A 24,781-nucleotide genomic window follows, 5' to 3' on the forward strand; every position below is an offset into this window, starting at 1 on the left:
GTTTGGTTTGCTGGTATTTTCTGATTTTGCACTTTCTTGCCTGCGAACTTGGGAACGTGCTAACAGCCACTTCATGTGCTTAGTATCCCCTATGAACATTAGTGTCACTCTCATGTGAAAACTTCAAGAAAAATGACTCATTTTGGGAATTAAAAGGGGAGGGCCAGTGAGATAGCTCTGTGGGTAAAGGCACTGGTGGTCAAACATGGGACCCACATACTGCAAGGACAGAGCTGCCTGTCGAAAGATGTCCTTTCCCTTCCATGTTCCTGCCATGGTACATGCTCATACCCATGCACACACACTCATACACACACATACACACACACACACACACACACACACACACACACACACGCAAACACAGAGACGAGAGCAGTGTTGGGCTTAGCCGACTAGCCTGAAGGAGCTGATTAGATGGCCAGCCCTCACTTCTCCTCACTTCTCCAGCTATCTGCAGCCTGCAGTAGGTATGCTATACAAGAGATAGAGACACTCAGGTAGCCTGGGCCAAACTGTCTGGGTGGCTGGGATGAACTACCCTCGACCCAGTGGCTCCTTTCTAGGCCTGGGAGATGGCTCAACAGGTAAAGCAGTGGTGTCTCAGTGAGAGGCCCCAAGTTCAGATTTCCAGGACTCACATAAAGCTGGGTAGATAGCGTGCCTATAATCTCAGTGTGTCTGTGGAAAGATAGACAGGAGAATCCCTGGAAGCATTAGAGCCTGTTGTCCCGGTGAACACTGCAGTGAGCAAAAGGAGAGAGCCTGACTCAAGCAAGGAAGGTGAGGACTGACACCTGATGCTGCTCTCTGACCTATAGACACACACACACACCACACAGACACACACACACAACACACAGACACACACACACAACACAGACACACACACAACACAGACACACACACACACACACACACGCCACACACAGACACACACACACAACACACAGACACACACCACACACAGACACACACCACACACAGACACATACACACAACACACAGACACACACACATAACACACAGACACACACACCAACACAGACACACACACAACACAGACACACACACACAACACACAGACACACACACACAGACACACACACAGACACACAACACACAGACACACACCACACACAGACACACACCACACACAGACACACACACACAACACACAGACACACACACACAACACACAGACACACACACACACACACGCCACACACAGACACACACACAACACACACACTACACACAGACACACACACACAGCATTTTTTATTTATTTTTTATTTATTTATTTTTCATCTCTGTATTTTTTTTAATTAGGTATTTTCCTCATTTACATTTCCAATGTTATCCCAAAAGTCACCCATACCCTCCCCCCCCACTCCCCTACCCACCCACTCCCACTTTTTGGCCCTGGCATTCCCCTGTATTGGGGCATATAAAGTTTGCAAGTCCAATGGGCCTCTCTTTCCAGTGATGGCCAACTAGGCCATCTTTCGATACATATGCAGCTAGAGTCAAGAGCTCAGGGGTACTGGTTAGTTCATAATGTTGTTCCACCTATAGGATTGCAGATCCCTTTAGCTCCTTGGGTACTATCTCTAGCTCCTCCATTGGGGGCCCTGTGATCCATCCAATAGCTGACTGTGAGCATCCACTTCTGTGTTTGCTAGGCCCCGGGAAAGTCTCACAAGAGACAGCTATATCTGGGTCCTTTCAGCAAAATCTTGCTAGTGTGTGCAATGGTGTCGGCGTTTGGAAGCTGATTATGGGATGGATGCCCGGATATGGCAGTCTCTAGATGGTCCATCCTTTCGTCAGCAAACAATCTCTTCCCTTTTTTGCTGGGGGACTACATAGTTTTCTGTGCCCTACATTATGAGTCACAAACCAGTTTCTGTTTCTCTGTGTCAGAGTCCAGTGTGGGTGGGTCAGGACCTTCTCATGCCTGTGGCTCCGGGATTCAGCTCTGTGTTGCCTGCAGTGCACTGTAGGCCGGTGAAGACTGAGGAGTCCTGCAGAAGGGGAGCTGGCTAGGCTCAGCATTTTGAGACAGCTTGAATTAGGGAAAGATTAGCTATGCTGTTACCTCACCACACACCAGAAATGTGATGCTGCTGTTCCCCAGGGCCTCCGTGCATCCTCTTCTTTGTCTGTGTTTCCTATGGACCTGCTCTTTAGCTGGAGGACACAGAGGATCCCAAAGCCGTTCCTCAACCTTAGCACTGAATTGCATGCTCCCCCCGCCCCGCCCCGCCCCGCCCCGCGTGTCAGAAACTCTTATCTGACTGTTGATCTGTTCTCTCCTGTGATTTTGAGAGTTTCTCTGGGCAGGGACCATCATTAGGCTACAGTTAGTTTTATAATGCTAAGCTTTTTATTATGGAACGTTACATGCAAAAGCAGGAGGGTAGTATAATTTATCCCTGTGCCCAGCGCCAGCAGCTATCAAACATTCGCCAACATTTCTTCCTCTCATCCTCCAATAAAAGAGTTTTTATTGTTGAACAAACGTAAGCAGAGGAATGCACAGGAAGCAAATATCGTGTATAATGGAGCAACTGAAAAGCCTTGAAGCTAGGAGCATAAGGAAATAGACCGTTTCCCAAAAGAAACCTCAGTGTGCTTCCTCCCACAAGAGTAACCATTGTCTTGGTTTCTGTGGTAATGTATCGATCACACACAGATCTTTATGGTGTTTAAAAGTTATTTATGAGTGAGTACATGTGTCACATATATTCAGGTGCTGAAAGCATGTGTGTCACATGTATGCAGGTGCTAAGAGTGAGTACATGTCTCAGGGTATGTATGCGTGCCCTGAGAGGATGTGTGTCACATGTGTGCATGCCCTGAGAGGATGTGTGTCACATGTGTGCATGCCCTGAGAGTGAGTAAGTATGTGTGTCACATGTGTGCATGCCCTGAGAGTGAGTAAGTATGTGTGTCACATGTATGCATGCCCTGAGAGTGAGTGAGTATGTGTGTCACATGTGTGCATGCCCTGAGAGTGAGTGTGTGTGTCACATGTATGCATGCCCTGAGAGTGAGTAAGTATGTGTGTCACATGTATGCATGCCCTGAGAGTGAGTACGTGTGTCACGTATATGCAGGTGCTCAAAGAGCTAGAAGACAACATTGGATCTCTTGGAACTGGAGTTACAGATAGTTGTGAGTTGCCATATGGATGCTGGGAATTGAGCCTGGGTTCTCTACAAGATCAGCAAGTACTCCTAACTGCGGAACAATCTCTGCAGCCATGGTATTTATAATTTTATCACTTCAGTATACCCCTTCACCCCTTTTAAAATTGAGGCAGTGTCCTGTATGGTACCAAACCCCATCTGTAAGCAAGAAAGACCTTCAACTTCTCAAATGTTTTGCATTCCCTTTATTTATTTGTACGTGGAGTACACAGCTATGGCACGGGCGTGTGGGAGTTGGCTCTCTCCTTCCTCCGGGTGGATCCAGGAGCCTAACTTGAGGTGTTTGGTGACAGACACCTTTACCCTATAGTCAGCTTTGGAGTTTCAATTTCTGAACCCCCTGTTTTACCTTCCTAAATTTGGGGGATTACATGACCACCAAACCCAAACCTGGCGAGCTGGGCGTGGTGGCGCACGCCTTTAATCCCAGCACTCGGGAGGCAGAGGCAGGCGGATTTCTGAGCTCGAGGCCAGCCTGGTCTACAGAGTGAGTTCCAGGACAGCCAGGGCTATACAGAGAAACCCTGTCTCGAAAAACAACAACAACAACAAAAAACCAAACAAACAAAAAACAACAACAACAAAAAACCCCAACCTGGCTAGAAGCATTCTGAACACCTGTTCTATCTATACTGTTGGTAGTGACTCGAGAGGAGTGGTTTTAAGAAAGCAACAGAGGCCTGGGAAGGGAAGGCACCATGAGCAGTTGGTTCGTGTCTCCTGGTGTCTTCCAGGTGCTAGGAGAAGTGATACTGCGTCATTAAGAAGGAGCCACGGTTGAATGATTCCTAAAAGTCTGTGTGTCTCCTGGAAGGGTTTCTTCTGTTGTTTTTCCTCTGTCTCCTGAGGATAAACACCTGAGCTAGTCAAGGCTGTTCCTTGAATCTTATTATTCCGAACAAAGTAACTAATTAACAAATAGCTTTGGGCTAGCTGCTTGCTGAGCTAGAGAGGAGAAAGGCAAGAGAAGAGGTGTGGCTTCTCTGAGTTAGGATACAAGCAAATGAACCCTGGCCACTGCCACAGGAACTGCAGCTCTTGTGTGGCTGAGTGTTTGGGGTATTACAGGTCTAGCTGGAAGTCAAAGCTGGGACTTTGCTGCCACCAGCGAGGTCCTGCAGGTTTTCTGGATATCTGGAAAACAGGAAGGGACCTCAGAGTTTGCTAATGGCAGGCTGTTTACGGTTGAGAAATGTATCTGCCCTCTGTTAGTGGCTGAGTGGGTTAAGAACCCAAGCACTGAGAAGGCATCTTTGTTATGTGTATAAAAATCTCCCTGGAGATAAAGTCTGGTAGAGCGACAGGTCCAACTGTTTTTATCTGGCGGCTGACACCCAGGATCCACATGCCAGTTGGTAAAAGTCACAGGTTCCTAAGTTACAGTGTTAAAGTGGCCTTGGAGGGATACACAGTGTGAGAGTTAAAGAGCCCTGCATCTTTGTTACGATCATTCACACATCCAAGTGTCACTTTCATGTAGAGGTGGCTGGTTATTTGGTGTTAGCACCGTTTTCTTCCTGACTCAGGGCCAACTCTGGCTCCTCTTCCCAAGCTCGCCTTCTGCTGTCTGTCAGGATGTTCCCCATTCCTGTCACGTCTGTCTCTTTCTGAATTCGTTGTATTTCCCATTTTCTAGCTTGATTTTCCTGTCTGTAAACATGTGTGGGAGAAGGGAAGTACACATTAGGAAACAGGAGGAGTGTGGTTACTGCCGAACTCCTAGTGCACCCTTAACACGTGCTACCTCATCTAAAGCGAGGATTCCTTCAGAGCCTCTAGAAATTAACTTGATCCCCAGTGGAGGCAACTGGAGCTCACAGTATAGGTGAAGCACTTAAGTGCAGGGCAGTGTCTTTGATCCCAAGTGTCTGGCCAAACCCAAAGTTTGTTTCTTCCCCTGTTTCTGTCCAACGAACACAAGGTCTTCTTGTGTGGTTAGGCTTGCCTGTGAATCTCTGTGTAGCCCAAACTGGACTCAAAAAACACCATCCTCCTCTTGCATGGCTTCCTTCAAGGCCGAACAGAATGATTCTTTTTTTAAACAAAAGGTCTACATATGTAGTTCTGGCTGTCCTATAACCCATGAGGTAGACCAGGCTGGCCTTGAACTCACATATGTCCACTTGCCTCTGCTTCTGAAGTGCTGAAATTAAAGGTGTGCACTACTATGTCTGCCTTCACAGCTGATTCTTAACTCTATACTCGAATTTGTCTACTACTAAATGTGTGAACATTTTTACCTTTGTGTAATAATATCTTAACCACCATCTATCTATACACACAATTTAAAACATAAGATATTAATTGACCATAATATTAGCGAGGAATGTACTTTTTAGTATACAGATATTTGGAGAAAGTAGAAGACACATGAAGCAATCAGGCATTTGTACCTACAGGTGGTAAAATCATGGATTTAACTAATGAAAACAGAATAATATCCCACGGAATGTTTATATATTCTCTCATTCCTTTCCCACTTGTTTTGTTTTTTAGGACAGGGTCTTACCCTGGGACTTAGCAAGTGGCCCAGGCTGGGTTGAGTGTGTGGTAATTCAGTGTAACTCTCCTAAACATTGGGTTTATGGTGTGGACCACCACGTCCAGCTTGCTTTTTCCTCAGATGTCACATTTATACTTTGTACATGTTTTAACTATTGGGTTGTGGCGTGTGTGTGTTTGTACATGTGTTTGTGTGTGTGTGTGTGCATGTGTCTATGCATGTATGCATGTATGTGTGCATGAGTACATGTGTGTGTACACATATGAAGGTCAGAGGAATGAAACTCAGGCCACGAGGCTTGTATGGCAAGTGCTCTCGATTGCTGAACTATCTTGCTGGCCCATGACATTTTTAATTTCAGTTTTATTTTTCCTGTTTTGCTTATGTATTGGTGTTTTGCCTGCATGAATGCCTTGCACTGTGCATGTGTCTGGTGCTGGAAGGGGCCAGAAGAAGGCCTTGAGTGCCCTGGAACTGGAGTTACAGGCGTGTTGATGCTGAGAATTGAAGCCAGGCTCTGAAAGGGCAGCCAGTGCTCTTAACTTCTAAGCCATTACTCCAGCCTCCCATGGAAATCTAAAATAGAGAACGACCAAATAATGTTTGTGAACACTTGAAATGATTTATTGCAACACAGCAACACCAGGAGCTGACTGAAATGCACGCTAAAGGTTAAATAACACGGGCAGTGCACTGGTGAGGGATGTCGCTGTCTGAAATGAAGGAATCTTACTTTTGCATAAAGCAAATGGGTCTTTGATTGGCGTGGTCACTGCAGTCTAGGAGAATTCAGAACAAAGAGTACTTACTTCCGGTATAAAACAGTCAGAGCCTAGGCTTACGTAATTATATTTCCCACTTTGTCAGTCTGAATATCTAACAAGACACTTGAAAATTATTTGGAATGTTTCCCAATTCTTCACCAAGCCAGGCAGTTCATGTAGCATCTCTGAGACTTCCAAACCTTCTGCAAATGCTAGCATCACCTGATCATTGTAACAACCACGAGCACTCCCAGATCTCAGCTATTATTTCCTTAGAGGTTGGTACCGCCCACCCCTGCCCTAGTCCTGTTACTTGGCTCCCGGCTCCTGCAGGTGGTGCTTCAGGTGGAGGACAGGAGACCATCTCAGCTGAGTTTAGGCTTCTGGATCAATCTTACGGAATGCTTTGGTTCTTCTCTAGATGTTGAAAATAGAAATCCAGGCCAGCACTGAGCCACAGTCCTGGCTCTTACAGGTTTATAATATGCAGAGTAGAGCACGTGGTTGCAATGTCTCAAAGGGTCACAGGTCACTGCAGCTCTGCACAGGTTGACTAGGTTCTTGACAGGTGGTGAGTCAGCATGGTGCAAAAGAAAAGCACAGGCTTTGAGGTCAGATAGGGAGGTGGGTTGGGGGAAGGAATTCCTCTGTGTGTTATTGCTAGGCATAGAAAATGCCATGGCGGGCTTATCCTTAGCATACAATTCTGCCAGTCTACTAAACCTTCTGCTAAGCATGCATTCATGTTCAGGAGTCAAAGCTAATTTTCACCCCTCCCGATGCCCACTAAGTCTCCTAGAATTTTGGTAATTATGTTCATATCATGGCCTGAACTGGCTGGTTTTGTGTCAACTTGACACAGCTGGAGTTCTCACAGAGAAAGGAGCTTCAGTTGAGGAAATGCCTCCATGAGAATCAGCTGTAGGCATTTTCTCAATTAGTGATCAATAGGGGAGGGCCCCTTATGGGTGGTGCCATCCCTGAGCTGGTAGTCTTGGGTTCTATAAGAAAGCAAGCTGAGCAAGGCAGAGGAAGCAAGCCAGTAAGTAACATCCCTCCATGGCCTCTGCACCAGCTCCTGCTTTCTGACCTGCTTGAGTTCCAGTCCTGACTTCCTTTGGTGATGAACAGCAATGTGGAAGTGTAAGCTGAATAAACCCTTTCCTCTCCAACTGCTTCTTGGTCCTGATGTTTGTGCAGGACTAGAAACCCTGACTGAGACATGGCCCTAGAAGCCCAGACGGGGAGTCTAGGGATGGTTATCAGTGTCAGATACAGAAGAGTAATTCAAGCACAGTTCTCCCAGCACCCGGGTCCTAAGAGTTTCCTTTATTTTTAATTAAAAGTTGTTATTACTGTTGTAATTGCTAGTGTGTGTGTGTGTCTCTGTCTGTCTGTCTGTCTGTCTTCAGACATGTGCCATGACATGTGGATGCCAGAGTGCAATACTCAGAAGATGCTCTATCCTCTCTCCTCTCCTCTCCTCTCCTCTCCTCTCCTCTCCTCTCCTCTCCTCTCCTCTCCTCTCCTCTCCTCTCCTCTCCTCTCCTCTCCTCTCCTCTCCTCTCCCCTCCCCTCCCCTCCCCTCCCCTCCCCTCCCCTCCCCTCCCCTCCCCTCCCCTCCCCTCCCCTCCCCTCCCCTCCCCTCCCCTCCCTTCTCTTCTTCTCTTTCTCTCTTTCCTCCTCCTTCTCTCTTCTCTTCTCTTCTCTCCTCTTCTCTTCTCTTCTCTTCTCTTCTCTTCTCTTCTCTTCTCTTCTCTTCTCTTCTCTTCTCTTCTCTTCTCTTCTCTTCTCTTCCTCCTCCTTCTCCTCTCCTTCCCTTCCCTCCCCTCCCCTCCCCTCCCTTCTTCTCTTTCTCTCTTTCCTCCTCCTCCTCCTTCTCTCTTCTCCTTCTTCTTTTTCTCCTCTCCCCTTCCCTTCCCTCCACTCCCCTCCCCTCCCTTCTCTCTCTCTGTCTCTCTCTCTGAAGGTTTCTCCCGCTCTTTCTGCCATACTTGCTACCCCAAGCTCTCTGGTCCTGGCTGAGTCTCCTGTTCTGCCTCTTGCTTTGGTATTGCAGCACTGGGTTTCAGGTGCCCACCATCAAATCTGGCTTTTTCACAAGGGTTCTGGGGGCCAGACTCAGGTCAACAGGTTCAAACTGCAGGAGCTATTCCCACTGAGCCATCCCACCAGAATCTTCTTTTTAACACATGTTTTAGCCTCAACCCACTCATACAGGACCATGCCAGTTGGTCCTTTTAAGAAGAAATGAAAACGCAAATAGGAGAGCCTACAGTTATATCACACACCCAAATAACGCAGACAGCAAAAGAAGTTGTGAGGTCAAGGATAACCTGGGATAAAGTTTACGTTTACCTAATGATAACCAAATTGCTGGGGGTGGGGGTGCAGGAAAGAAGGAGATTGGAGCTGAAAGAGTTTGTTATACATTCGCACTGAAATAGCAGCAGGATTCCTTTCCATCTCCCATCCCTCCATCCCCCATCCTCCCATCTCCCCTTCTCAGAGTGGTGAGGAGGGTTACACATCACAGGATCTGAGGGAGGCTGGAGGAAGGGAGCGTGTGTGGTCCTAAAAATAGAAGCAGGTAGCACAGACACAGAGTCGGTTCCCAGCCTGGAGCCAGGGCCTGTACTGTGCGTTCTGGCTCTGGTGTGGTAACACATTCTTGGGAGCTGAGCGTGGCGTCCAGCTGTAGCCAGCCAGCCTTTTGGGAACCCTTCTGACCCTGCTGGCTCCTCTCTCCTCCTCCAAATACTCTGCCTGCCCCAGTACTAGGGATCTCGAAGGCTGAATAGACATGATGCTGGCAAGCAGAGGGTGGGAAGAAACTATGGTGGGGGGAGGGGGCAGAGGGCAGAGGGCGGGAGTAGGGAGCAAGCTTAAGCAATCCCCAGCACGGAGACCTTTACTTAGACCTGTGACCTACCCTCCCCAGAGCCCTTTCTCCTTTTCCCAATGTCTGGTCCTAAAGATCTCCAACTCTAGAGCAAGAAAAGAGTCAAACCTGAGCAACCCCAGCCTAGCAGAGATCTCACACATAGTCTGCAGTAAGGGAAACCATGCCTGTGTGTTTAGCTGCCCCCTTCCCACTTACCCATCATTCGTTTCTTACATGATCCAGTTCCCAAATAAAGATTAAGGTTCCTGAGGTGGTCTCCCTCCTTCTCCCAAATTCTTTAGCCTCACCTAAGGATTCCAAAAGGATTTTTTCCTAACAACTTCCAAATGTCTTGGTCCAGAATAAATAGCCATCTCCCAGTCCCTCTGCCCTCTCTTTCAGGTAGTTTTTCTAGAGCATCCTTCCCTAACTGTTCAGCTTGCTGTCTGAATTCTTGCTCTAGACTGTAGTAACAGTACCCTCCTGCTCTAGACTGTAGTAGCAGAGTGCCCTCCTGTTCTAAACTGTAGTAACAGAGTGCCCTCCTGCTCTAGACTGTAGTAGCAGAATACCTTCCTGCTCTAGACTGTAGTAATAGCAGCACCCTCTTGTTCTAAACTGTAGTAACGGAATGCCTTCCTGCTCTAGACTGTAGGAACAGAGTGCCCTCCTGCTCTAGACTGTAGTAACAGAGTGCCCTCCTGCTCTAGACTGTAGTAACAGAGTGTCCTCCTGCTCTAGACTGTAGTAACAGAGTGTCCTCCTGCTCTAGACTGTAGTAACAGAATGCCCTCCTGTTCTAGACTGTAGTAGCAGAGTGCCCTCCTGCTCTAGACTGTAGTAGCAGAGTGCCCTCCTGCTCTAGACTGTAGTAGCAGAGTGCCCTCCTGCTCTAGACTGTAGTAGCAGAGTGCCCTCCTGCTCTAGACTGTAGTAACAGAGTGTCCTCCTGCTCTAGACTGTAGTAACAGAGTACCCTCCTGCTCTAGACTGTAGTAACAGAGTGCCCTCCTGCTCTAGACTGTAGTAACAGAGTGCCCTCCTGCTCTAGACTGTAGTAACAGAGTACCCTCCTGCTCTAGACTGTAGTAACAGTGCCCTCCTGCTCTAGACTGTAGTAACAGAGTGCCCTCCTGCTCTAGACTGTAGTAACAGAGTGCCCTCCTGCTCTAGACTGTAGTAGCAGAACACCTTCCTGCTCTAGACTGTAGTAATAGCAGCACCCTCTTGTTCTAAACTGTAGTAACGGAATGCCTTCCTGCTCTAGACTGTAGTAACAGAGTACCCTCCTGTTCTAGACTGTAGTAACAGAGTACCCTCCTGCTCTAGACTGTAGTAGCAGAGCACCTTCCTGCTCTAGACTGTAGTAACAGAATGCCCTCCTGTTCTAGACTGTAGTAACAGAATGCCTTCCTGCTCTAGACTGTAGGAACTGCATAACCCTCCTGTTCTAAACTGTAGTAACAAAGTGTCCTCCTGTTCTAGACTGTAGTAACAGTGCCCTCCTGCTCTAGAGTGCAGTAACAGTGCCCTCCTGCTCGTTCTAGACTGTAGTAACAGCAGCACCTTCCTGCTCTAGACAGTAGTAACAGCAGCTCTCCTGTTCTAGATTGCAGTAAGAGAGCACCCTCCTGCTCTAGACTGTAGTAACAGAACTTCTTCCTTGGTCGACTGCATTTTCACAGCTGAGTGTCTCCTCATGCCATAATTCAGGCCTTATTTTGTTTATTAGTGTGTGGTGTGTGTGTGTGTGTGTGTGTGTGTGCGCCGGCATATAAGAACCTACAGAAGACAGAAGGTGGCATGGGATGCCTGGGGCTGGAATAGGAGGTGGTTGTAAACTCCCTGACATGCATGCTGGGAACTGAGCCCCCAGTTCTCTGCAATGTAGCAAGTCTAACTGCTAAGCCTCCTCTCCAGTCCCATGAGGGTCATTTTCAAATGTCACCTTCTCTTTAGACATTTTATTCTAAGTGTTATAGGTCAGTGTCCCAGGCCAAGAGAAACAGAGTTCTTTGTTCTGGAAAACATGGTGGAATATTTAGCTTAAAGATTCTCTTGATGCTAAACGACCGTCTTTACCACTATATGTTCAGGTTTGCTGGTGACTGGAGAGTTTAGTTCACAAATTCCATAATGCTTATATGCCATCCCACTGTGCCAAGATGTAAACTACTGACATAGTCTCCTCGCCTGGCTGTGTTCCTCCCCATCTTTTGCAACAAGGGGGAAGACATGTTAAGAAAGATAATTGGCTCAGAAAGCGGGAAACAGAATTTGATTTATGGTGTCTTGAAGTTGGCAAGTAGCTTACATTACTTGGGTGGGATAAGCTAACCCATCGTCTCTCCTTGCAGGGATATTGAGGGAGAGGCCATTGTCTCACTTGCTGGGTTAGCGCTTGGGTTGTGGACCACACGGGCAAGATGAAAACTCAAGTTCTCCTGCCCTTCTCTTGGGTCTCAGGAACTGCCTTGCGATTTTGATTTTCTTGGATAAGTAGTTCCCTCAATTAGACCTCATAGCAGAAAAATTTGTTCCTTCCGTTATTCTGGGAAGTCATCTGATGGTTTAAAAATATGGATTTGACTTTCTTTTTTTTTTTTTTCTTTTTTTGATAGAATCCCTTTGTCATACTATTTTAGTCATTAGAAACACGGGGAAGAAGTGGTTGTGTGGGCCAAGGATTACACAGAATGATTCACTTTTTATTTAAGGCTTGCCATTGCTGACCTCGGGAGGCTAATTTAGAAGTGAATCATTTATAGAAAGTTCTATCCTGTTCGAGGCAGGGCTTTCTACAATATCCTCATGAGGGTCTAAATAAAGCACACAGTATCATGTTTCAAAATGTCTGGCTTGTTGCCAATTTTATATCTTTTCTAAGCTGTGAAACAGTTTCTAGTGACTACAGGTATTAAGGCTCTGTGTATATAGCATGATGCATTGTTTGAATCAATACTAGAGATTTAATGTGTATGTTATAGTGAGAAAATACTAGGCAGGAGATTTGGGGATGACTGTTTATAATACAGAGAAATGAATGTAAATAGTTTAAAATTACCAGAAATGACATTTAAAAAAAAGCTTTTCAATTATTATAATTCAAATTGAGCAATCATGCTTTGATGGTATTTGTACCTTTCTTAAAACACCTAATATGCATGACTTTTAGAGCCATTTACAAGAAGTTCATTTTGGAAGCTGTCTTACTCGTTTAGAGAGTGAACAGTTTATTCCACAAACTATTTAGTTTTACACAACATAAAATGCATAATCTCTGAATTATAGAAGTTTCTCACTGAAGACCGAATTTAACTTAACACCATAGATAAAGAATTGTGGATTAGAAAAAACAAACAAACAAACAAACAAACAAACAAACCAAAACCACTGAAGCCTGAATTCTTGTTGTGACTTTGACCTTAGACAGACAAACTCTCTGTGGTCTGAGCTGATGCCCTGTCTGCTGAGAGCACAGGGCTCCATGCTTCATGGCTGAGTCAGGAGGATTAGTTGTGCTCAGGCTGGGAGGTGATGGGGGCTTAGCTGGCCCTGTGCAGATGTTAGCGCTCAGAGACGCAGTGGAGGGCAAAGAGCTTGGAATCAGTCAGCCATGGCTAGAGCCCTTGACAAAACTTCTTTTTACTCTGTAAGCCATTATTTTTTAAGGTGGGAGAAAAGGTGAGACTGCAGATATAGTTCAGTGGTGGTGTGTTCTTAAGGATGATTTTGGGAGGCAGGCTGTGTTGGACGTGGGGCCTATGCAGAAGTTGGAGGACAGCATTCAGCAGTTAATTCTCTTCCACCTTGTGCTGAGGCAGGGCCTCCCTTGTTCCTGCCTAGGTGCTGCATATGTGAGCTTTCGGGTGATTCCGTTTGCCTTCCAGCAAAAGTAATTTGGGGCAGAAAACAAAAATTTTGTGATATAGAATATTCCACAGTATATTCAGGTACAAGATGCTTTGGATGGTGGAACATTCTGAATTTGGACTTTTCAAATTAGTGTTGTGCAACCTGACAGATACCTGGATCGGTTGTAACTTCGTGTTGTGTAAGGATCTGGTACCCATCATGCATCATTGTCTCTTGTCCTTAGACAAGATACTGATCTTCTTTTATTCTTTTGGACTTCCATCTCCTCAGCGTGTTGTTTTCAGTGTTATAGTTGGAGTAGATGCTGGTATCCACAGTGCTTTAGCAAAAGGAGGGAGCCCATGTTGAAACAGTATACACCTCACCCCAGAACCAGCATTGTTAGGAAATAGTTTTGAGTTATAAGTTATGAGTTGGTCATGGTGTCTCTTCATAGCAACAGAACACTGACTAAGGCCTGGGGATCATATAGCAGAAGATGCTGATATTTTTGGAAGATTTTTTTTGATAGGGTCATTAGACAGTCTTCACTGGCCTAGAACTCACTATATAGACCAATCTTTTTTGTTTGTTTGTTTGTTTGTTTGTTTTTGTTTTTGTTTTCGGTTTTTCGAGACAGGGTTTCTCTGTGTAGCCCTGGCTGTCCTGGAACTCACTTTGTAGACCAGGCTGGCCCCAAACTCAGAAATCCACCTGCCTCTGCCTCCCAAGTGCTGGGATTAAAGGCGTGTGCCACCATGCCCGGCTAGACCAATCTTTAAAAGGTAGACAACGTGAACCTCCCAGGTTCAGCAGACAAGAGCACTGGTTGCTCTTCCCAAGGATCAGAGTTCAGATCCCTATCAGGGCTCATAACCAACTGTGACTCCAACTCTAGGGGGATCAAATACCTCTAGTGTCCTTGGACAACTTCACTTAGATGTATCCCCCGCCCCCTGAGACACATACACATATCCGTAATTAAAAATAAATAAATCTGAAAAAAAAAAAAAAAAAAAAAGAACAACCTAGGTCAAACCTAGTCATTAACAACAGAAAGACAACATCATGGTTTTCTTAGTGTAATGATGGAGTGAAAATCCTCACATGAGAGGGTGCACTCTTGGTCTATTCATTTTCAATTTCCCTTTTTTATTTTCTGTAGTGATACTGACTGATATTTTTACCATTCTTTTTTTTGTTTTGTTTTGTTTTTGTTTTGTTTTTGTTTTTCGAGACAGGGTTTCTCTGTGTAGCCCTGGCTGTCCTGGAACTCACTTTGTAGACCAGGCTGGCCTCGAACTCAGAAATCCGCCTGCCTCTGCCTCCCGAGTGCTGGGATTAAAGGCGTGCGCCACCACGCCCGGCTATTTTTACCATTCTTATTTGAAATAAAGGGTACACAAAAAAGCAAGGTTCTTGGGAAAACTGAGATATAAGAAAACAGTTATGAAAATTTTTTAGTATTGCTACTGTAGGTAGCCACAGGAGATAACTGTTTCAGCTGCTTTCACTTAAAACAATCCATGGGGCCTGGAGAGATGGATCAGCAGTTAAGAGCACCGACTGCTCTCCCAGAGGTCCTGAGTTCAATTCCCAGCAACCACATGGTGGCTCACAACCGTCTGTAACGGGATCTGATACCCTCTTCTGGTGTATCTGAAGACAGCTACAGTGTACTCACATACATAAAATAAATCTTAAAAACAAAACAAAACCTGAACCTACAAGAGTGGTTGTGGCTGTGTTTCTGATACTTTTGCCTGCTTTTGGGACTCTCTCCTGTTGGGTTGCCTTGACTAGCCTCCATGTGGGGGCTTGTGTGCAGTCTTTTTGTATCTTGTTGTGTTTGGTTGTTGTCTCTTGGAAGCCTGCTGTTTTCTGAAGGAATATGTAGGGGGAGTGTTTCTGGGGAAGGAGAGGTGGGTGAGGGGGTGGGGTGGGTAAGTGACATACACGAGGAGGGAGGAGTCCGGGGAGTGGAAACTTCGGTGGGAATGTGGTGTATGAGAGAAGAATCTACCTGCAACAATGAAAAAGCCACACCCACAAGCAATGCACTTCTAGGGTCCCAAACCATAACTTCTTTATTCACATATTGTTGGAACACTAGAATCTTTGGCCAGTGTAGTTCCTGTTTAAGAAAAACATCAAATTAAAGAGAGCTGGAAATGAAATTCCTGGAGTTTTAACAATAATTTGGGTGTGTTTTGGGGACATGTTCATCTGTCTGTGGGCTAGAACATCTCCTGATGCACTAGGGACAAGCATTTACTCTGTGCTAGCCACAAAGTATCCTTGTAGACTATGTAGTTACTCTGTGCTAGCCACAAAGTATCCTTGTAGACTATGTAGTTACTCTGTGCTAGCCACAAAGTATCCTTGTAGACTATGTAGTTACTCTGTGCTAGCCACAAAGTATCCTTGTAGACTATGTAGTTACTCTGTGCTAGCCACAAAGTATCCTTGTAGACTATGTAGTTACTCTGTGCTACCCAAAAAGTATCCTTGTAGACTATGTAGCAGCAGCACCACCATAGGAAATGTAGCATCAAATATAGCGCTGGTTCTGCACTTAGGCCTTAGCTGTCCTGGCCAGATCAGCAGTAACAAGTACATGGTAGAAATTTAAAAACACCAGGAAAGTAGCAATTAAAGTATAAATACACAGTAAGAATGCTGGCCATGGGCTGGAGAGATGGCTCAGCGGTTAAGAGCATTGACTACTCTTCCAGAGGTCCTGAGTTCAACTCCCAGCAACCACATGGTGGCTCACAACCATCTGTAATGGGATCTGATGCTCTCTTCTGGTGTGTCTGAAGAGAGCAATGGTACTCATACATAAAATAAATAAATAAATAAATAAATAAATCTTTAAAAAATGCTGTCCATGAGTTATCATTTAGTTTAAAATATTGAGTAATATGATTTATTAGCCAGGGTTGTCTAGAGGTACAGAACTGATAGAATTTGTATATACATATATATTCATAAAATTTAAGCAGTTGTATTTGTTACTCATTAACACACAATTTATTCCTAAAATATTTCATCCACACTTTAAATTGTCCCCTGTCTCCCGTGCTGGGAACTGAATCTATTAGCAACAAATAACAACCCTGGTGCTTCACAAGGAGCAGGAGAGCCAAGGGAAAGACGCCCAGAGGGCAGTCTCTCTGTGCCGAGAACCTGTACCAGCTGGACCCGCAGGCACATACATAGGCGGGAGGGTATTTATTCTAGTGAAGCAGGCTGCAAGGTTCAAGTCCCAGAAATATAGGGAGGTGGCTTTTGTATAAACAAAAGTTTTAGCTAATTGGGGAAGATTTGTGGAATATTGGCCCTTGATGGGCTAGCCACCATCTTCGATAGAAAAAAAAATCAAAAACAAGCTGGGCGTTGGTGGCGCACGCCTTTAAACCCCAGCACTTGGGAGGCAGGGGCAGGCGGATTTCTGAATTCGAGGCCAGCCTGGTCTACAGAGTGATTTCCAGAACAGCCAGGGCTACACAGAGAAACCCTGTTTCGGGGAAAAAAAAAAATTCCTCCCACAAACCTGAGGCTTGATTTGTGCTAGGCAAGAGGTCCACCACCGAGCTACACCCTCAGGGTCACTTAAATTGCTATTTTGAATCATCATGATGCAAAAGAAACAAAATACCTGTTTTTTAAAAAGATAAGGCCAGTGGCGGTACACTCCTTTGATCCCAGCACTCAGGAGACAGAGGCAGGCGATCTCTGTGAGTTCAAGGCCAGCCTGGTGTACAGAGTGAGTCCAGAATAGGCTTGTTATACAGAGAAACCCTGTCTTGAAAAACAAACAAACAAACAAACAAACAAAAAACAAACAAACAAGATGTATTTACTGGTTTTGATGTGGTTTCCTTGGTAGTGTGCATCACTGCTATGCATGTGTACTTTGTGGACCTTCGGGAATAGAACTTCTATTTCAGAGGGGGTCATGTAGTTCAAACCACTTTGAAGTCAATGAGAGTTGAACTCAGGTCCTTGGCTTTGACAAGTGACGACTTTGTGACTGTAAGCAAACTAATATATTTTGTTAAGTCTCCATTTCCTGTTTGTGATACGAGGACAACAGTGCCCTTTCTATAGTAATTGTGAGTGTTAAATGAGAGAGTGGATGTCAACCTCTTAGCATAGGGTCTGGTCTTCAGAAACGTTGAAGACATGCTAACAAATGAAAACATTGCCTCAAATCCTACCCACGACCAACTACTAATACACTTTATGACGGGGACTTTTACATTGTAAACTGAGGCCTATTTCATTCAATACATATTTATTGAATAAATTCATTAATGGTCAGGGTGTTTTGTTAAAGAAGACTAATCTAAAGGCTCTTTTCTCTCTCTGCAGATCTTATTTTGTACCTTAAACACACCTAAAATTGACATGGGAAAGCTCCTGGGCGGGCAGCTGGGCCTTGAGGATTTCATATTTGCCCACGTGAAAGGCACAAAAAAGGAAGTGAACGTTTATAAATCAGAGGATTCGCTTGGACTCACCATCACGGATAACGGCGTGGGCTATGCTTTTATCAAGGTAAGCTTTTGAAAAAAAATTAAGACAATTTTTCAGATCAAAGGGAGTTACAAATTCTCTTCGGGGAGAGCTAGCCAGCTCAGATGGGGTTCACAAATTGGTATTTCACTTTTATTTTAAAAGATGTTTGAAGACAGCACTTTTGAAAAACTCTTCTTGAAATTCTTCCCTTTTCTTTTTTCTTCTTTTCTTTTCTTTCTTTCTTTCTTTCTTTCTTTCTTTCTTTCTTTCTTTCTTTCTTTCTTTCTTTCTTGATTTTCGAGACAGGGTTTCTCTGTATAGCCCTTGGCTATCCTGGAACTCACTATGTAGACCAGGCTAGCCTCTAGCTCAGAAATCTGCCTGCCTCTGCCTCCCAAGTGCTGGAATTAAAGGCATGTGCCACTGTTGCCCAGCTGCACAGGTTTTTTTGTTTTTGTTTGTTTTTGTTTGTTTTTTTTTGGTTTTTCGAGACAGGGTTTCTCTTTATAGCTCTGGCTGTCCTGGAGCTCACTTTGTAGACCAGGCTGGCCTCGAACTCAGAAATCCGCCTGCCTCTGCCTCCCGAGTGCTGGGATTAAAGGCGTGCGCCACCACGCCCGGCTTGTTTTTGTTTTTAAAGAAGATATTCTTTAGAGTTATCTCAATAATCTAATTCTTTTGTTTTTATACAAAAAAGAGTAATATAGGGTTGTAAGGAAAAGTTTAGAATAGTATGAAAATGAGAATAGCCAAGTAAAAATTCTGCTGTAATGAGTACAGCCAAGTTATCCTCTGTGTATGTGTGTTTGTGTGTGTGTGTTGTAATGAGTATAGCCATCCCCATTCCCTGTGCATGTGTGCGTGGGTGTGTGTGTCCAAACAGGTTGGTTTAGGAACCCCTGAGCATGCTAAAATCTGTGCCTGTCCAAGTGTATAATACAAATAGCTTAGCATTTGCACATAACTTGTGTACATCCTACTGGACAGCTTAAAGCATCTCTAGTAGACAGACCTCTTATGACATCTATATAAATAGTTACTGTATCACGTTGCTTAGAGACCAAGGAATGTCTGTATATGTCCAGGACAAACACAGTTGTTGCATGCTCTCTTGAGGCAGTTCCTTGTTATGTATTCAGGCTGTCCATGGACTCCTGAGTTCAAATGATTATCTTGCCTCAGGGTTGGCTGCTGTATTCTCCAGGATTCTTTATAGTCACAGAACTTTTGGGATGTCTCTATATATTAAGGGAACTTGTTGTAATGACTTACAGTCTGCAATGTAATGACTTACAGCTGCCCAACAATGGGCAGCTGTGAATGGGAAGTCCAAGACTCTAGTAGTTGCTCAGTCCCATGAGGCTAGTTGTTTCAGCCGGTCTTCTGTAGAAGTAGATTCCAACAGATGTGCTGGCAAGTAAGTGCAAGCAGGTGAAGAGTGAGCCTTCCTTCTTCCAGTGTCCTTAAGTAGGCCTCTAGTAGAAGGTGTGGCCCAGATTAAAGGTATATACTACCTCACCTAGATCTGGAATTTGCTTTGTTCCAGGCTGGCCTTGAACTCAGAGATCTGTTTGCCTCAATCTCTTGGGATTAAAGGCTTGTGCCACATTGCCTGGGCCTAAGCTTTTCATGGACACTGTGCCTCAAGATCTGGATCAAAACCATGTGTCATCCCATGTCAAGATCCAGGTCAGAAGCCTGTGTCTTCCAGCCTCAAGATTTGGATCACAGGTGTGCCTTGAATTTCTGGATTGTAGTTCACTCAGATGTAGTCAGGCTGATGACAAGGAGTAGTCATTATAGCTGCCTTAATAGCAGCTGGTTTACATAGAGTGCTCATCAAATACCAGCCACTCTGCATGCATTTTTGTTTAACCTTCACAGTAATCCTAGTTTGATTTATTTTAATTTAATTTTATGTGTGTGGTAGCACCCATGGCAGGGTGTGTATATGTGTGTGTGTGTGTATGTGTGTGTGTGTGTGTGTGTGTGTGTGTATAGGCCAGAGGTTGATGTTGGATGGCTTCTTTAGTCACGTCTTTTATGTTTTGAGGCAAGGTCTTTCACTGAATCTTGAGCTCACAGATTAAGTTAGGATGGCTGTTAAGTGAATTTTAGGGATTGCCTGATGTTGCCTCTCCATTGCTGGAATTGGAGATGCGTGCCTGGCTCCTTATGTGGCTGCTAGAAATCCAAGCTCGAGTGTATAGCCCATATTTTGCCAACTGAACTATCTCCCATTCTCACAGCAACCTTATTTTACTGACACGATGCCTTTTTAAAATTTCCAGTGTTGCACGTTTAAAAAAAAGTTCAGTTTAATGAACGTTCATGTAGCAGTGCCAGTACAGTGGTGTAAGAGCCATAGGGTCATACATGTCTGCTACCCCAAAGGCTCCCCTGGGCACCCTTCCAGCAACACCTGCCCTGAAAGGTGGTACCCACTGCCCCTTGCTGCCACCGACCGGCAATCAGGGTTTTGGACAGATGGGCAAAGAGTTGGCCAGAAAAGGGTGACAAACAGACACAGACACAGACACCAGGGAGTGTGCGGTATAAGAATGTAATTTTTCACAAAGCGAACACCAGTCTTATATAATACAGAAAACAAAGGAGTAGGGTGTCACAGCAGGCAAAGTACATTGAAGTATCTGACACAAAACAGAGGAATGACTTCAAAGGACTGACAGGAACCAGGTAATGTTTACAGTAATGATAAAACAGCCCTGCCTAGAGTCAGCTAATGACAGGTAAGGATTTCACACCCTAGTTACAATTTGTGCTACTCCTTTGAGCCTTGTGAAAGCTAGCACCAGGGGGTTCTGCTCTAGCAGACCTTCTCATGAATAATGCAATAACAACCCCCCTTTTTCCTAGGCCTTGGTAAATTCTTGCATTTGAGAGTAACTTGGCTGTTCTTTTAAGTGTCTGTAGGGAATCTCCATTTGTCAGAAGAATTCACCAACTTTCTTCTAATATGCAATGCTATACCTGGCTGTACTGAAGATTCTAGGTATACTTTGCTAAGCTTGCCCTGAGATTTCTAACTCTTATCCAGTAAAATACTGTAAGAAAGCATGCAAGACCCTCCACAATATTGCAGGGACAAACCTGGGGCATTCTAGCTATGGGAATGCCTAGGTTCCAGGAGGCTAAGTTTCCTTGAAACTCTTTGCCTCATGACTGCTTCCAGGCTTTTAAACCTGTCACACTGGAGTGGATGTAGCAACTTGCTTCTTGGGATTTATAGAATCAAGCATTACGTATCTGCAGTCTCTGCCTTTCTCGGTGTGTCTTTGCAATGTGTCCACGGTGGACGGTATTACCAAAGTACAAAGACAGGATGAGGACAGTTAAATAGCTTGGTCGAAATTATAAGGCTGGGCAGGTTTGGGATTTGAACCCAAGGAGTCTGACTCTAGAGCTGGCATTTCTATGCACTGAGCTAAGATTCAGTATAGGCTTTGTGCAGCACAGCAAGTTTATCACGGATTTCTTTGCTGGTGCACCATCATTGTTAAAGAAGCAACCGTAGGGAAGTTCTCTTAGCTGTAGATGCCTCTCTAACTGCCTGCTCGATCGGAAGGTTATTTTTAGCTCTGTAGAAGATAGCAATGCACTGGAGGTGGAGTGGGTGACCAAATGGAAAACCTTTGAGCTGGGAAAGTCATGTGGGAGAGTCCAGGGGAAGTTCAGGACACCAGGTACAAGCAGCAGAGCCTGCCTACTTCTGCAGAGGAGGGCTCGGAAGCTTCCCTAATGCTTTAGATATTAGATGTTGTTCTAACATTCCAAGCTTCTGTTTCTATTTTCTTTTTTCTTGTCAAACACGTGCCTGTTTCAAAGTACGAGTCATTGTCCTTTGCGGACAGAGGTCATGATAAGAAAGGACAAAGCCAACACATAGTCTACTTTAAAATGCAGATAGTAAAAATTATATAATTTGGATAATTTCAAAATTGAAAATATTACAATAATTATGAAAATAACTTTTATAGATAATTTACCTAAATGTCCAGTTTTTATCATTTGTTAATTTGCTGTGTTTTTCATACACATTTATATTTATATCTGTTTTTCTGTCTAGACGTATCCTTTTTACCCCTGACCACTTCAGAGTGTAATCACTAAGAACAAAGTATTCTTCATGTTACATATACCCATAGTACAATTATGAAGTTGAAAAGAATCAAACATTGGCTTGACTCGACCAACTAATTCCCAGAGCTGGGGATGCAGTTCAGTGGGTACTACTTGCACACGCGAACCTTTGGGTTCTATCCCCAGCACAGCATAAAAGTGGCCATAGGGGCACACACATCCATGATCCCCACACTCAGATGGTAAAGGTAGAGTGATCAGAAGTTCCAGGTCATTGCTGGCTCTGTGGAAAGTTTGAAACCAACCTTCTTTGAGCCCTAGTCTCACCACAAGACAAAACAAAGAAGGAAAAACTTATCTCTAGTCCACTTTGGTTTTCTTGGTTATTTTCCCCACCTCCCCTCCCTTCTGTAAGCCCAGTGCGGCAGCCTGCTTTCTGATGGTTGTTCCACATCTCTGGAATAATCCCTTAGCTCTTTTTTTTTGGGGGGGGAGTGGGGGGGTTCTCCTTAGTCTATTGATTTTGAGACCAGCCTGGTCTACAGAGTAAGTTCCAGGATAGCCAGGGCTACACAGAAAAACCCTGTCTCAAAAAACCAAAAAAAACCAAACCAAACCAAAACAAAAAAACAAAAACAAAAAAACAAAAACAAAAAAAAAAAACCAAAAACATGTGTGGGTATTTTTAGTACAAGAACCTCTGTGCACGCCTGGTGCCTGCAGAGGCTAGAAGGGGTGTCAGGTCACCTGATCTGGACTAAAGATGGTTGTAAGTGCCATGTGGGCACTGGGAATTGCATCTGGGTCCTCTGCAAGAGCAGCCAATGCTTTTAATCTGTTACTTTCTGATGTGTTCATATATTGAAAGACAGGATCTACTCTCTGGAGCAGGGAAATTATCCAAGTGCTGAAGATTCCTCAGGGGACAACTTTGGAAGGGCCAAGACGAGAGAAAAAGTTCTTTAGATTCTTTAGTGAAGATAGAATGATATAATTCCATATATACTAGCAAATAATGCATGTCTTTCATTTTTCTTGATTCTTTGGACCAGATAATACCCTGAGCAGTATTATTAAACTCTGTTCAGATACTGTGTGATTGTTGAAACACATTGTATTTCAGAAGTTTATATTCATTAACACCTCATTTAAATAAAACTGTTCCCAAGTGTATCGGTATATGTGGAGGCCAAAGGTCAATGTCAGGCGGTGTCCCTCAGGAGCTACCTACTGTCTTTTCAGAGACAGGATCTCTCACTGGGATCTGGACAAGTTCCAGGAGTTCTCTTGCTTCAGCCTCTCCATGCTGGGATTAGACACACACACACACACACACACACACACACACACACACCACTCCTGGATTTTATGTACCCATGCTTGCAGACATAGCCAACACTTGCGCTGACCGAGATATATACTGCTCATTCTTTGTTGTTTTTCTCTTCTCTTCTCTTCTCTTCTCTTCTCTTCTCTTCTCTTCTCTTCTCTTCTCTTCTCTTCTCTTCTCTTCTCTTCTCTTCTCTTCTCTTCTCTCTTTCCTTCCTTCCTTCCTTCCTTCCTTCCTTCCTTCCTTCCTTCCTTTCTCTCTTTCTCTCTTTCTTTTGTCAGCTTTATACACGCTAGCCTTATCTGGGAAGAGGAACCTATGCTGAGGAAATGCCTCCATCTGATGCCTATAGACCAGTGGCCTTTAATACAGTTCCTCCTGTTGTGGTGACTCCCAAACCTAAAATTATTTTATTGCTGCTTCGAGACTGTAGTGGTGCTATTGTTATGAATCATAATGTAAATATCTGTGCTTTCCAATGGTCTTAGGTGACCCCTGTGAAAGGGCCACTCAGCTCCAAAGGTCTGGGATTCATAGGTTGAGAGCTACTGCCATAGGCAGGCCTTTGGGGCGTATTCTTGATTAATGATTGATGAAGGAGTGTTAGCTCACTGAGTGCACTGCCATTCCTGAGCAGAGGGCCTTAGGTTTTCTGAGGGAGCAGGCTGAGCAAGCTGGGAGGAGCAATCCAGGAAGCAGCATCCTTCCATGGTCTCTGTGTCACTTCCTGACTCTTGGTTCTTGCCTTAAGTTCCTACCTTGGCTTCCCTCAAAGGGACCTAGGAAATCTAAGCCAAATAGACCCTTTCTTTCTAATTGATGTTTTTTGTTTTCTGTTTTGGTGTGTGTGTGTGTGTGTGTGTGTGTGTGTGTGTGTGTGTGTGTGAGAGAGAGAGAGAGAGAGAGAGAGAGAGAAAGAGAGAGTCTCTTTACATAACCCTGTCTGTCCTGAACTAATTATGCAGACTAGGCTGCCTCAAACTCACAGAGATCTTCCTGCCTCTGCCTCCAAAGTATTGAGATTAAAGACATGCCCCACCATTCCCAGCCCTGGTCATGGTGTTTCATCTTAACTACAGAACCCTAATGGACACACCCACTTCCTCAGTTTTTATTCTGTTGGCTCAGGAGTCCGGGGCTCAGGTCAGACGTAAATTAGCCAGTGTTACGCTCTCACACCCGGGGCATCCTTGGGTGCTCTTCTCCAGGTTTTACCTTTCTGGTTTCCTCCCTGTTTCTGCTCCACGTCTGTGGCCCACAGGTGCTCTGACTCTCCTGCTGCTGCTGTCAGACTTCTGGTGCCTGCCTTTCTCCCTCTGGCCTGGGCACTCTCTGGTGACCTTTCTATCATCTCACAGCTTGGGTGATAGCGTCTCATTGTTAATCTGGCCTTTAATTCACAGGTAAGAGTCATGCATCGCTTCTAAGTCTTTTACATGGTTAAGCTTATGTATAGCCTTATTTTAAATAAATTTATAACACATATTAAAAAACACCAAAACTTGAGAACACTGCAATTTGTTTTTGTAATTGGTCGAGAGAAAAAAATAGGCTCCAGGTGAATTAAGACATCAATTAAGATTTAAAAAAAAAAATTCAAAATTA

The 24,781-nt window shown here is 44.6% G+C and overlaps 1 protein-coding gene across 1 annotated transcript in view; it reads left to right on the plus strand.

Annotated features, from left to right (window-relative positions):
* The window catches only part of Gipc2 (GIPC PDZ domain containing family member 2), a 72,838-nt gene that overhangs the window by 13,530 nt on the left and 34,527 nt on the right, over positions 1 to 24,781 (plus strand). Inside the window, exon 2 of the mRNA XM_021158210.3 lies at positions 17,599 to 17,784. Within this exon, the coding sequence (XP_021013869.1) occupies positions 17,599 to 17,784 (186 nt within the window). The remainder of the gene's footprint in view (positions 1 to 17,598; positions 17,785 to 24,781) is intronic.

The sequence above is a fragment of the Mus caroli genome, unplaced genomic scaffold (assembly GCF_978045245.1).
Source record: "Mus caroli unplaced genomic scaffold, Mus_caroli_1 scaffold_3, whole genome shotgun sequence".
NCBI lineage: Eukaryota > Metazoa > Chordata > Mammalia > Rodentia > Muridae > Mus > Mus caroli.